The 14,759-nt window shown below is 41.4% G+C and overlaps 1 protein-coding gene across 3 annotated transcripts in view; it reads right to left on the reverse strand.

Moving 5' to 3' along the window:
• DNAJC13 (DnaJ heat shock protein family (Hsp40) member C13) overlaps nucleotides 1-14,759 on the reverse strand; it is a 220,226-nt gene that overhangs the window by 72,326 nt on the left and 133,141 nt on the right. For all 3 annotated transcript variants that reach the window (XR_005749412.1, XM_040353030.1, XM_040353031.1), the window contains exons 27-31: nucleotides 12,866-12,967; nucleotides 8,707-8,811; nucleotides 3,664-3,866; nucleotides 1,902-1,986; nucleotides 1,128-1,282 (exon numbers count right to left, since the gene is read on the reverse strand). Coding sequence is in view for 2 of the 3 variants with exons in the window: in XM_040353030.1 (XP_040208964.1) it covers nucleotides 1,128-1,282; nucleotides 1,902-1,986; nucleotides 3,664-3,866; nucleotides 8,707-8,811; nucleotides 12,866-12,967 (650 nt within the window). In the remaining variant the exon portion in view is untranslated. The remainder of the gene's footprint in view (nucleotides 1-1,127; nucleotides 1,283-1,901; nucleotides 1,987-3,663; nucleotides 3,867-8,706; nucleotides 8,812-12,865; nucleotides 12,968-14,759) is intronic.

Below are 14,759 nucleotides of genomic sequence, written 5' to 3' on the forward strand. Positions count from 1 at the left end.
CGATCACTGTGATATCCAATCAGAAGTTATCACAGTGATAAGGTAACCAGAAATCTGGAGTTTTGGTTTCCAATCGTTAGTGGGAGACCCCGGTTCTCTGTGCTGGGAGCACGCTCCCAGCACAAAGGCAGGTACGTTATATATGCGACCCCACAGAAAAAAGCCCCATCAAGTGACACCTCATAAGTGTTATGTCAGTGGGAAGGGGTTAAACCTTTAGATAGAAAGTGAGGGAACAAAATATCCTAAATCAAAACACTGGATGGGAGTAAAACCACCAAAAAACAGGCTGTAAAATAGAAAAAAAAGAAAATAGAAATTTTGGGAATACCTAGTAAGACTATTGTACGATGAAAAAGGAGAAACTGTCATTCCAGTGTCCCTATTATCATACTTTATACATGTTTGGAGAACAACCTACCCTAAAGCAGTAAGTAATACATTACCACGAAATACAAAAACCCTTTGAAAACAATGTTGTGCTATTTAACAGGGTGACAATATGATTTAATATAAACAGACCATATAATGAAACCAATTTAAAAGAAGTATAACTGTATAAATGAAAATGAGATACTGAATCAATCAAATGGGGCTTAACAGTATAACACAATTATATTGGGTGGCGTTTTTTTATTTTAAATGGGTGTTAAAATAGGCAAGATATATCTAATGGAGGATTAGCTGGTTAAAATGTATTTGTTACAATCAATGCATGAACAACAAGCATTCTTCAGTTGCAATATTTTGAAATGGTGTCTCCTCGTCTTTTTTTTCCCCTCACAAACCATATTAAATATATATATATATATATATATATATATATATATATATATATATATATATATATATATATACACATACACATACACACACACACACACACACACACACACACACACACACACACACACACACACACATATATATATATATATATATATATATATATATATATATATATATATACACACACACACACACACACACACACACACATATATATATATATATATATATACACACACACATACATACATACATACATACACACACACACACACATATAAATAAATAATAATAAAAAAAAGTATATACTGGAAGTAAACAGTCCTTCACCCACTTACCTGGCTATAGGAAGCACATTGGAGCCAGTATACATCATTATAAAGAAGAAGACTCCAGTGAGATAGAAACGAGGCAGCTGGGGGTTGTCTTGCATGATGTGATAGAGCAAAATGGAGACTTTCTCTACCAGGATTGGGTCAAACGTAAGCAAAAGCTATGAGAGACACAAAAATGAATGGTTTCAGCTGAGGTAGGAGACTGCAGTACAGCCCTCCTCAACCCCCCAAAAACAAAGTTAAACAGTTATGCCGCATACCCGCGATCAGTCCATCCGATGAGAACGGACCAATGGACCGTTTTCATCGGTTAACCGATGAAGCTGACTGATGGTCAGTCGTGCCTACACACCATCGGTTAAAAAAACGATCGTGTCAGAACGCGGTGACGTAAAACACAACGACGTGCTGAAAAAAACGAAGTTCAATGCTTCCAAGCATGCGTCGACTTGATTCTGAGCATGCGTGGATTTTTAACCGATGGTCGTCCCTACTAACGATCGTTTTTTTTCTATCGGTTAGGAATTCATCGGTTAAATTTAAAACAAGTTGGCTTTTTTTAACCGATGTTTAAATAACCGATGGCGCCCACACACGATCGGTTTTGACCGATGAAAATGGTCCATCAGACCATTCTCATCGGTTTAACCGATCGTGTGTACGCGGCATAAGTGATATTTTTTGGCAGGAAGATGGTTTACAGCAACTTAGCCCATAACAGCAAGCAAGCTGGAAAGACTTATCTTTGGTATGATCCACAGCTAACGTATTACTGACCTGTGTGATGTGGGGAAGGCAAGTATTGTCAGTCAGCAGTCGTTTCACCTTCGGTAAAGGTCTAATAATGGCATTGTCTTGATCACTAAATAAAACAAACCCATGAAATTAAAGCAAATCAGTTACTGACCCGGAACAAATACACAGAATTCTGACTTTACTCAGTCAGTCTTTGTTGCATGTAGGTTCTACATCAGTCATCCGAATAATTGAGGCTAGGGCTATAGGGCAATTAAATCTCTTTGCTATTGAGAGATCTAACTACTTTTAAAATGACTACTTTCAGGAGACTTAAATAAATGCGATACTACGGATATAACTGTCAACAGACCGTTTAAACTCCCGGCAAACTGCTAAATACACTCATAAAATACATACAGTGTCTCACAAAAGTGAGTACACCCCTCACATTTTTGTAAATATTTTATTATATCTTTTCAAACAAGCACTAAAGAAATTACACTAGGCTACAATGTAAAGTAGTGAGTGTACAGCTTGTATAACAGTGTAAATTTGCTGTCCCCTCAAAATAACTCAACACACAGCCATTAATGTCTAAACCGCTGGCAACAAGAGTGAGTACACCTCTAAGTGAAAATTTCCAAATTGGACCCAAAAAGTGTCAATATTTTGTGTGGCCACCATTATTTTCCAGCACTGCCTTAACCCTCTCGGGCATGGAGTTCACCAGAGCTCAGGAATCTGGATGGACCCTGACAAGTGGCTCTGACATTAACTCTGACATCGGGTCTTAGAAAAGCACAAATGTACTCCTGTGACCCACAAGAGAAGTATGGCCAAAAGAGCTTTGACCATACTTCTCTTTTAAAATTACAAATGCACCTTTGCATGTTGTGGAAAAAACTGAAGGCCATTCAACAGGACAACCGACCTAAAGTGCACCAAAATTTGGGACCCTGGATCACATACTTTCTAATCCCTCATTTGATCGAACTCTCGTATCAATCTGAACTCCTAACTTTCTTTCTGTTCCTAGTCCCTTCCCCACCCACCTTTACCACTTTCTCCTGGCTCCTCCTTCCCTTCTCTATCTCCAATCTCTACCCCTCTATACTCCCTCCTCTTCCTTTTTCTCTTCTTTCCTATATCCTCCTACTTCTGTCATATGCTCATTCCCTCCTCTCACTCCTATTATACTAAACAATTTACACCAATCACATTGTTTCATACTTACTCCCACTATAGCATAATATAACTTTTTAATAACGCCATTATCTCCCCAAAACCTCACTATATATTACTTAGCTAACATCTAAATTATGATTACAATCTAGTACCTAAGACACTCACACCTTGTATTCTCCTACACGAGTCCCCACCTTATCCATGTTTGTAACTCTTTAGAACTATTTTACCAACCCATTTTGTATAGTTTTATGCTATGTACAGCCTATTACTGTTATTTTTTCTTAAAAAAAACAATAAAAGTATTGAAAAAGAAAAGGTGTACTGAATACAAGTATTCTGCAAAGATTAAGCTTTGCACTGCATCATGTCCTTTATGTCGCTTTTGTGCACAGGTTGGCTTGGTCAACATAATTGCAGAATTGGGTTCCCAATGGTAAACAAGGAAAGCTCACACATTACATTTATGTGAGTAATCAAAATGACCTGAGATCCAAACAGCTTCCTTATCCCCAAAGATATTTTTTTGCTAAATGACAATGCACACGTAAACAGACAAAAATATGAAATAAATTCTCTAAAACGATTACAATGTACAATATCTGCAGCGGCTTACCGGCTTGGAAAGTATGAACACATAGTGATAAGCATATTTAAAATTAAAGTGGCCAAATCAGTTTCATTTAGGACAGCTTGACCGCTTGCCAGCAAACACCATTTCAGCTGGGGTATGACTTGCAGAGGTCTCCAACCATCCATTCCCTGGGCCCAGCAGCGCGTTTTCGAGGTTAGTACTCCATTGTTCCAGAATTCTTGCATCTATCAAAATAAGACTGCGTTATCCTTGCTGCACAAATATATATATATATTTTTTATAAAGGGATCTATAAGGAGCAACTCCTTAAAGAAGTAGTATTCTAAGTAGAAGAAAAAAAAAAAAAAAGCTTGTTAAATCTCCCAGGGGTTCCCTCTGCACACATCACAGTCCCATTAAAATCTGAGCAGCGGATGTCAAGTATAAAAAAATATTTATTTTCTGTCATTACTGGCTGTAGTTCCCCCTGAACCCTAAAACTATGGTGGGAAAACGGGCTCAGCCATCAGCACCATGCCTCCTTATTTCTTCTGTTTAATGCACACAGAGTTTGGACCTGGTGCTTGCTATTCAGAAACTGTAAACTGTCAGCTTGTTTTGTGAATGATTGTGGCTGCAGAAGAGCACTTTCATTCACAAAAACACAAGCTGACAACAGGACACACTGGCAACTACACTAGCCTCTTTGGAATAAATGCTCTTCTTCATTTGCAATACATGACGACACCGTTTCTGCCCTCTCTGTGCCCCAGATAACAAGACTGGACTTCTTGCAACAGGACAGATAAGGAGACAGTCCTGCAAAGCAGAATGATTTTCTGTCTGCCAGCTCAGGACATGGGTCCGGCTCTGTGTGCACTGCCTGTCATGCCCCCTCCTTCTGCTGAGCTGTCAGTAAGAATTTTTTCTCCTTTGATCAGTGTGGTCAGATATCTCAGCAAGTGGGAGGGGCTAGCTATCAGACATCATTTAAATGGGGAGAAATGTTATGCATACAAAGTCCTCTGGGGTGTTGAACAAGCTTTTTTTTTTATCCAGTGATACCCCCTCTTTAATTACACAACATTGCCACAAAACAATGTCGGGAGAACCCAAGACGTCTCAGTATTAAAAGGAAAACAACCAAGTATCAAATCAAAGCAAGTTAAAGCACCAGGGCAAATATTGAAAATGAAGAGTTTAGCCCTAAAGTTTAAATACAGCTGAATGAAAGAAGGACATGCTGCAGCATTTTCACATTCTTCTCTTCTACTTTCAGGGCTAAGCCTTTTTAAAGAGACCCTGTTGCCAGACCAGTCATTTTAGCAAACATCTTTTTATAAGATTACGTGCACGTAACTTTTAAAAAGACTCGCTTGTGTAGACATCCCAAAGCCCTGCAGCTGCTGAGCACTGCCACCATAGTAGTGATATCATTACACAGAACTATTGTTCGGTATGGAACAGTAAATACGTTTGAGCAAAACCCTTTGAACCCTTTCAAGTGCCTCAAGTTGATTCAGGGTAGCCCACAAGTCTTTGAGGTGAAGCTAGCAGATTGGAGTAGAAACAGAGGAGGGAGACATGAATAGAAATTCTATTTTGTAGCCCCTGGAAACAACAGATTGCATCCAGAATGTTTCTGATCCAGACAGGCGCGAAGGCCAACAGATGTAGCCCCACTCCAGAGTGGCAGTGCCCAGTCCTTGTGAAGAGCGTTTCTGAGTAGGCCTGGAGGGTTGCAACGTAAGAGGATGCACTCAACACTGACTTAGAGGAGAATGTCAGGGAAAAGTGAAGGAACCCTTTTCGGTGAAAAGCGGTAGTAAGCCGTAGTAGTAGGTTTAGGTTGTTTTTAGTGGGGTAGAAGTAATTTCCACAAAGTGAAGTCCTTAAAAAATTTATAAATGATTTACCAAATGTAAAAGACACTTCTTAGACGCAGGCTCAAAAGACAAAATGTGCAAAGACAGGGGTGTTATCCTAGAGACCTGGCGAATGACGTTCTCCAGGGCAACAACACAAAATAGCAGTGCCATAGGCATAAATTGCAATTATTCTAGGAGAACAGGATCTTCAAACCTAGATTATGATCTCTATTCTTCTGTCCAGTCTAATAAGCTACAGTCTGACAAGTGGAGACAACCCCAGAACAGACCATTTTTCATAAATCCCTTTACATTAGATATAACTTAGTACTTCTGGACAACTTTTCAGGATTTGGCCAGTCCTCATGCAAGGCACAGTTAAAGCGGTGGTTCACCCTAAAAAACAAGTTTCTACCATGAAATCGAGCATACTAGCGTGAGCTACAGTATGCCTTTATTTATTTTTTTTGCGCCATACTCACAGTTTAATCCCGTAGTTAAGTTTCAGACTCCCCGCAGGTAATGGGCGTTGATGATTGAACATGATTGACGGCCGGCTATGGCACGTCACGCTTCCCGAAAATAGCCGGAGTAGGACTCGGCTCTTCATGGCGCTATACGGCGCCTGCGCACAGACTAGGAGCTGACTGCGCAGGCGCCGTGAAGAGCCAAGTCCTATTTCGGCTATTTTCGGGAAGCGTGACGCGCCATAGCCGGCCGTCAATCATGTTCCCTCTGCATAAGAACGCCCATTCCCCGCGGGGAGTCTGAAACTTAACTACGGGATTAAACTGAGTACGGCGCCAAAAAATAAAATATTTTTTTTTTTTTTTTTTTAGGGTGAACCCCCGCTTTAATTTGCATCAGTAGAGGAAAGGTCTTTTTAATTTTTGCCAGTCTTAAAGTGTCAAGAAGAGCTTTTGTAGACCGAGGAGATTCTGGTGTTTTTTTGTTTTTGTTTTTAGAAAAAAAAAAAAAAGGATAGTGTGCATCACATCAATATGTGAGATCAGAGTAGAAAGCATATTATTTGAAACCTTAGCTTGTGTCTGAGTGGAGAAGGTGAAGATTCCTCTGCTCGGTCCTCTTCTGTGTATACCTCACTCTCCACAATATCTTTTTTGAAGAGGTTAGGAGGAGCAGGTAGGGAAGAGACAGAAATGAACTTTTGGGCCCTGAAGAGCGAGGACTTCAGAAGGGAAGAGTTTCCCCAAAGAAATCAGGCATAGTTGCAGTAAAACCAGACTTAGTCAGATAGGCCATATGTTGTCTGCCTGTGAGAGAACTAAAATGAGAGAAATGGAGTTATGTTATTATGGGATCTGGCTCCAATCATTTTGATTGGTGCCATCTATAGTTCGAGTATTACGCTATTTTTCTCAACTCCTATACGCCTTGTCTCCACCATTGCTAAGCAAAGGGAACCCCTGTTGAGTATTTACGAAATGGAGATGGAATGAGAGGGTATTTGTGTGCCCAGGAAAGAAGCCTCTATAACCTAGGCTCTGACTGGTGTTCTGTGTCTGTCTCTGGAGAAGCAGGTAGCGAGGAGCAGACATGCTTATTGGATTCTCGGCAGAAAGGGCAGGTGGAAGTGTCAACTGGAAGTTGTTTGAAACATCACCACCCAAGCACCAATGTTGTGTGTGAAAACCCCACCTTATTACAAAAAAACAAAACAAAAACATTACCTTCCACCAATGTACTTCTAAAAAGAAAAGGAAAATGGCGCCAAGACAACCAAATGTCCATAAAAAATACAAATATTGATGTCCATGCATTTTGCATAATAATTCCCACACCAAGTAATTACATTTCCATCAGAAGCAAATGATCCAATACACCAAACTTCATGCTATAACTAAAGCCCACTTTAGCTGAAATTGGATGTCTGGTTCAAACAGCTTATGGAGGCTGTAGTTTGGCACAGGTGCTTATCTCATATTTGGATTACAACTTAAGGGTAGTAGAATCGCAAATTGTTTGTTTGCCATGTACATTCCAACAGGGCGATTTTGAAAACATTCACACCTCCCATGATGCTCTTGAACAGTCAACATTTGCATTTACATATTCCATGGTGACTGTATTAGGTTACCCAAATTCTGCATGTTCCTGAAACATATTAGAACCAGAGAAACATCCCTTGCTCTACTGTCCAAAAATTATGGGTTGCAAGTATAGTTTTTTTTTACATATTCTGTTCCAATAACTGCTTCCTGTGAATCCATATTTACACCAAGTTACACTCACGACACGCGTTCTGATGGCCACAAAACAGACCATTGGTAATGCATGGCTCTACAAAAATCTACATGTGACAGGTCAAATCTTATGCCTTGTACACACGAGCAGAGTTTCCGATGGAAAAAGTCAGACGGAAGCTTTTCATCTGATATTCCGTCCGTGTGCCCCATCAGACTTTTTCCGACGGAATTAGATAGAGAACATGTTCTCAATTTATCGGAATTTCCGCTCGTCTGAATGCAATTCCGACGTACTAAAAACCATGCATGCTCAGATTCTAGTCTATGCATGCTCGGAAGCATTGAACTTCATTTTTCTCGGCTCGTCGTAGTGTTGTACGTCAGCGCGTTCTTGACAGTCGGAATTTGGTGTGACCGTGTGTATGCAAGACAGCTTAAACGGAATTCCGTCGGAAAAAACGGTCGTGTGTACAGGGCACTAGTTACACTGGTTATTACTTAAAAAAGTAAAAAGCCAACAACCAAGTTGCAAGTCACTATGCCCAAGTTTCACAGTGTCTGGAAAACATGGGTTACATACTTCCTACCAGCCGACTTTGACCGCCACCTCCTTCAATTCATGCAGGACTGTTGAGAATCCTGGCCCTAAACCCCTCCTCACCAAACCCAGCTGATCCCTTTTCCCTCCAGGTCTTTCTCTGTTTCCAAGTTAGGCTCCCTCTCTTTCTTGCGTTTTGCATTTCATTAAAGTTAGTTGCGTCCTACAATATAATGGTCATCCCATGCACATATCACATTCAACCTACTGCCTCTGTCACTTTATTGTTTATGTGTAATCTTTACAACGCCAGCATCTGTTGTACTTTCTAAATCCTTAAAATAAGTGATTCAATGTTTTCATCATTGCAGAACAAGTGAATAAATGGGAACCTTTACATACATTATTCCCTAGTTTTTTTCTTTTTTTAGTCACCAAATGTATTATCTGGAAATCATCTTTTATACTTTACCTCAACAAAACTGTAAGGGCCACGTCTTTCCTTGTCTGCATTACCGAAATACCACTCCTTCTCACTTTCTCTCTTCATATCAGGAGCTGCTTCAATAACATTGCTCTGAAGAAAAAAAAAAATGTATATGGCTTTGAATATATTCCTTACTACAGTTGGGACAAAAAAATTTAGTCAGGTGAACAAAAAGTATTTCAATATGTTCATGAAGATCAAAACAAAAGTGTGTATTCATTCTTTTTACACAGCAGCCTGCAAAGTACTGCACCCATAAACACTGGGGGGGCCCGCAGCAGTGTGGTCCGGGAACAGCCGTGTCCGGTGCAGCAGATCACCAGAGTGTGACCGATCACATGTACAGTACTGATCACATGGTACAGGTTCAATCACAGTAGCCAATCACAGCTGAGAACTGTCAGAAATGATTGCTTATCTGGCCTCATGGCTGTGTGTATATATATATATATATATATATATATATATATATATATATATATAAAATATAATAGTCCAATAGTGCAGCGCTCCAGTGAATATAAATAAATTAAATCAATATAATGAAAAAAGTCCAAAGTGAATGTGTTCATCAACGAAGTTGAAATCTAGGACCTCCACCAAACTTCAGTGTGCAGACAACAGAAACACACCACACCACTGTGCAAACAATCTGCTTACCAGAAAAAACACCATTATGGGCATGAAATCAAATAAAGTGTAGATCAGTGGCAGTCTCGCTCCCAACAGGATGTATAGGTGAAAAACGGTTATACACAGGCGACATCAATGGTGAAAGATCATCCCAAAATTCACAAAGATCCAAAAGGTATGCATTGCGTTCATCAATAAAAGCAAAAAAAATGCAGAGAAGAAACGGCAATAGTGAAGCCCGTAGGTAAAAGTAACATGGCTGGCTGATACAAGTACGCTACGAGCCACGGATCTTTTATGTGTTTTGATGCCTGATTGCCTGTATGTTCCTGTAAGTACCATACAATAAATTGCGTGTTATTTTTAATAAAAAGTATAAATAAATATATATATATTTTTTTTAAAACGCCCCTATCCCCGGTAGCTTGCAAACACGCATGCAAGTCCCGCCCACATATGTAAACGCCGTTCAAACCCCACATGTGACGTCGCGTGCAACAATTCTAGCACTAGACCTTCTCTGTAACTCGAAAATAGTAACTTGTAAAAAAATTTAAAGCGTCGCCTATGGAGATTTTTAAGTACCGAAGTTTGGCACCATTCCATGAGTGTGCGCAATTTTAAAGCGTGACATGTTAGGTATCTATTTACTCGGCGTAACATCATCTATCACATTATACAAAAAAAATGGGCTAACTTTACGGTTTTGTTATTTTTTAATTCATGAAACCGTTTTTTTTTCCCAAAAAAAGGTGTTTGAAAAATGATTGCGCAAATACCAAGCGAGGAAAAAAAGTTGCAATGACCGCCATTTTATTCCCTAGGATGTCTGCTAAAAATATATATATAATGTTTGGGGGTTCTGATTAATTTTCTAGCAAAAAATTGTGATTTTTACATGAAGTAAAGAAGTGCCAAAATAGGCCCGGTTGTCAAGTGGTTAATCTCAGTATAAATTTTGTGAAGCCCTCTGAGGTTTGTTAGAGAACCTGAGTAAACAAACAGCATCATGAAGGCCAGTTTTTGTGAACTCTTCTGTTCACGAACCGAGTTGTTCGTGAACCGAGGGATCACTGTATATACCAGGGGTCCTCAAACAGGGGGCCAGTTCACAGTTCCTTAGACTGTTGGAGGGCCAGACTATAGTTTGAAAAAAAATATGAACAAATTCCTATGCACACATCTTATTTGTTGTGCAAAAACAGGTAAACAACGATACAATATTTAAAATAAAGAACAATTTTAATCAACAAACTTATTAGTATTGCACAGAATCACCTCATCACAGACTCCCCCCCCAACACAGAACCCCCCATAACAGACTCCCCCGACACAGAGCCCTCCATAACACAGATCCCCCCCCCCCCCCCAACACAGAGCTCCGATTAACAGACTCCCGCCAACACAGAGCTCCGATTAACAGACTCCCGCCAACACAGAGCTCCGATTAACAGACTCCCGCCAACACAGAGCTCCGATTAACAGACTCCCGCCAACACAGAGCTCCGATTAACAGACTCCCGCCAACACAGAGCTCCGATTAACAGACTCCCGCCAACACAGAGCTCCGATTAACAGACTCCCGCCAACACAGAGCTCCGATTAACAGACTCCCGCCAACACAGAGCTCCGATTAACAGACTCCCGCCAACACAGAGCTCCGATTAACAGAGCTCCCGCCAACACAGAGCTCCGATTAACAGAGCTCCCGCCAACACAGAGCTCCGATTAACAGAGCTCCCGCCAACACAGAGCTCCGATTAACAGAGCTCCCGCCAACACAGAGCTCCGATTAACAGAGCTCCCGCCAACACAGAGCTCCAATTAACAGAGCTCCCGCCAACACAGAGCTCCAATTAACAGAGCTCCCGCCAACACAGAGCTCCAATTAACAGAGCTCCCGCCAACACAGAGCTCCAATTAACAGAGCTCCCGCCAACACAGAGCTCCAATTAACAGAGCTCCCGCCAACACAGAGCTCCAATTAACAGAGCTCCCGCCAACACAGAGCTCCAATTAACAGAGCTCCCGCCAACACAGAGCTCCAATTAACAGAGCTCCCGCCAACACAGAGCTCCAATTAACAGAGCTCCCGCCAACACAGAGCTCCCGCCAACACAGAGCTCCCGCCAACACAGAGCTCCCGCCAACACAGAGCTCCCGCCAACACAGAGCTCCCCCATATCACAGAGCTCCCGCCAACACAGAGCTCCCCCATATCACAGAGCTCCCCCATATCACAGAGCTCCCCCATATCACAGAGCTCCCCCATATCACAGAGCTCCCCCATATCACAGAGCTCCCCCATATCACAGAGCTCCCCCATATCACAGAGCTCCCCCATATCACAGAGCTCCCCCATATCACAGAGCTCCCCCATATCACAGAGCTCCCCCATATCACAGAGCTCCCCCATATCACAGAGCCCTCCATAACAGATCCCCATTACAGATCTCTTGCATTAAAGACTCCCTCAACACAGAGCGCTCCATAACAGATCCCCCCATATCACAGACCCCTACATAACAGATCCCCCCCATCACAGAGCCCTCCAGCGGTATTACATTTCCTCTTCTATAACATCGCAGCACCCTCCCTCCCCTCTTCTACCTTAATCATGACTGCATATTTGTCATTAAAATTGTGAGCGCACCGAAAGCCGAAAATTGGCCTGGTCAGGAAGGAGGTGAAAGTATCAGATACTGTGGTGGTTAAAGGGTATGTCCACCTTCATACCTGAAAAAATAACAATTTCTTTGCAACAGCCTGCCTGCACATCTTTGTTTTCAATCATCTACCACCCACAACTGGCAGTGTACAGGTCTGTACACTTGAAAACTTAATTTACAGCCCCAGGAGCATAATCTGTGCAATGGCCCCCAGTCACTGGTCAGTGCAGTCATATGATAGTGCTGACCAAAGAGTCTCCTCTTACTCCTGGGAAGAAAGGACCCTCATTGGCCAGGGGATGATTGGAAACAAATACAAATAAGTGCAAAGGAGAAAGAACAAGGGGAGGCTGTTAGGAAGAGTTTTTGTCTTTCCCGGTTCAAATGTGGAGATATCCTTTAAATATGAAATTCACCAAGCGCTTGCTGCAGACGAATCAATCATTGTTAAGAACACATTCACCAAAAAGCTACACCTGCAATGTGTTTGGTTAAAGGCCAAATTCACTTTTTTGCACAAGGTTACATCTATATTTGGGGTGCAACATGTTGAAAATGCCCTAAAAAAAAAAAAAAAAAAAAAAAAAAAAAAAGGTTAATCTGTAGTGGATACAAATCAATGCTACAGAATCACCAGTGTGACATAAGTCTTGAGTTGGCCATAGCTTGTTTTATTTTAAGCTGTTTTCCAGCATGTCCCTTTGACAGAAATTTACTTGTTGAGCGGGGACGGCCACTTGCTGATCGAAATTCAGATGGCCACAGCTAAACTGGGCAGCTTTAATTTAAACAAAGTAAAGAATACTAAAAAACTGTGAAAACATTAAAGATAATCTGCTTACCTGAAGTGGAACTGTAGCTCTGCTGGTGTGAAGATGTGCCAAGGTAAGGAGATCAACCATGATCCTAACTCCATTGGAGTCCATCACATCTCTCACATTTTTCTGGAAGGGAAGGAAAAGGTCAGAGACCGCTTCTTTAAACTATAATCAAAACCATTAGGGTTGTCCCGATACCACTTTAAGACCGAGTACAAGTACCGATACTTTTTTTCCCCCAAGTACTTGCCGATACCGAATACCGATACTTTTAATTTAATCTTATGTGAAAGTGGCACATGTGTCAGTATTTTTTTCATAAATGTTTTTTTACATTTTATTTTTATTTTTTTACAATGCTTTCTTCTTTTTGGGGGGGGGGGGGGGAGACAGTGTCAGTGTGTTTTTTTTATCATTATTATTTTTTATTATTATTTATTGCAATTTATTTATTTTTTATCAGCCCTGTTGGGGGGCTATGGTGAGATATCAGGGGTCTTAACAGATCTCTGACATCTCCCCTTTCTCAGCAGCCTCTGCTGCACTGAAAATGAAAGGAGAGAAGACAGCGGCTTCTCTTCATTCATTAACGGAGACATCGTAATCACAGGAGGTTTCAATTTTTCAGTTATGTGAATAGACAGAGTCAGTGATCACTGACTCTGTCCATTCGGAAAACGAAGGAGTCGGGTTTACCGGCTCCTACCTCCGCTCTCCATCCTGAGATACCGAGGGGGACTGGAGCACGGAGGGGTAGAAAAGAGGGGACAGATGCACGAAGGGGGACAGATGCATGGACTAGGACACGAAGCAGCATGGAGGGGGACAGATGCATGGACTGGGACAGGGAGCAGCATGGAGGGGGACAGATGCACGGAGGGAGACATGGAGCAGCATGTAGAAGGATGGATGTGGACTGGAGGAGGATAGGGGACAGTCAGCAGTGATCGTGTGTGGTAGAGAAGCACAGATCACCGATGAAAGCCGCGGCGGGGGTTTGAGAGAAAGGACCGGCTGTGGCTGTCAGACTTTTAAATCTATACAGGGTGACCAGTGCTTGCAACTCCTCCACAGCACTGATCACCCTGACTGCCCAGGTATCGGGTGAAGTATCGGAGCATTTGCCCCGAGTACAAGTACTCGGGCAAATGCTCGGTATCGGGACAACCCTAATAACAATTGTATTTTACAGCAGCAACGTCTGTAGCATTAGTGTAATCAAGCCTTTAGTGTACCAAGCCTTTGGACTGCTAACCGTACACAGCGCATTGTTACTTGACTAATTACCCTGTCATAGCTCAAAATGCCTTATTTGTACAAACTTTTCTTTGCCCATTAGTTTTGCATTTTACCAAAAACACTTTGTTCCATATGACAACTATTTAACACTATTTAGAATTACATCTGCAGCTTACTATGCGTGGAAAGTCATAGGCTGGGGCACTGCCTGGCTTTTTGTAAAACCAAAATACTCTAAAAGCAAGATCTCTCAGACATAGTTCCTGTGTCTGTTCTTGTCCATATGTTACATATAACATTTGTGTGTTCAATCTCCTCCTACTGCATTTTATAAAAGGAAATAATCCAACAAAAAGGATGGGAACCGATCAACAAACTCCCTCAAGAGATTGTCAAGAAATTGTAAAGTAGTTCTGCTTTTCAAAAGCTACAAAAAACTCACCAAACCTTAAACAAAACTTCAACAGGATCAGTGTTGCAAAACAAAAGAAAGGATTCTTCTGGACAGCCGCACTCCGAACAAAAGTTGCTTTTATTGTAAAAACCCAAGATAGAAAAACAGCAATACATGTCACAGCATACTGCCAGGACAGACACGTTTCACACTGTATTTAGTGTTTAATCATAGCTATGATTAAATACTAAATACAGTGTGAAACGCGTCAACTCTGCCGGTATG

This window comes from Rana temporaria, chromosome 5 (assembly GCF_905171775.1).
Source record: "Rana temporaria chromosome 5, aRanTem1.1, whole genome shotgun sequence".
Classification (NCBI taxonomy): Eukaryota; Metazoa; Chordata; class Amphibia; order Anura; family Ranidae; genus Rana; species Rana temporaria.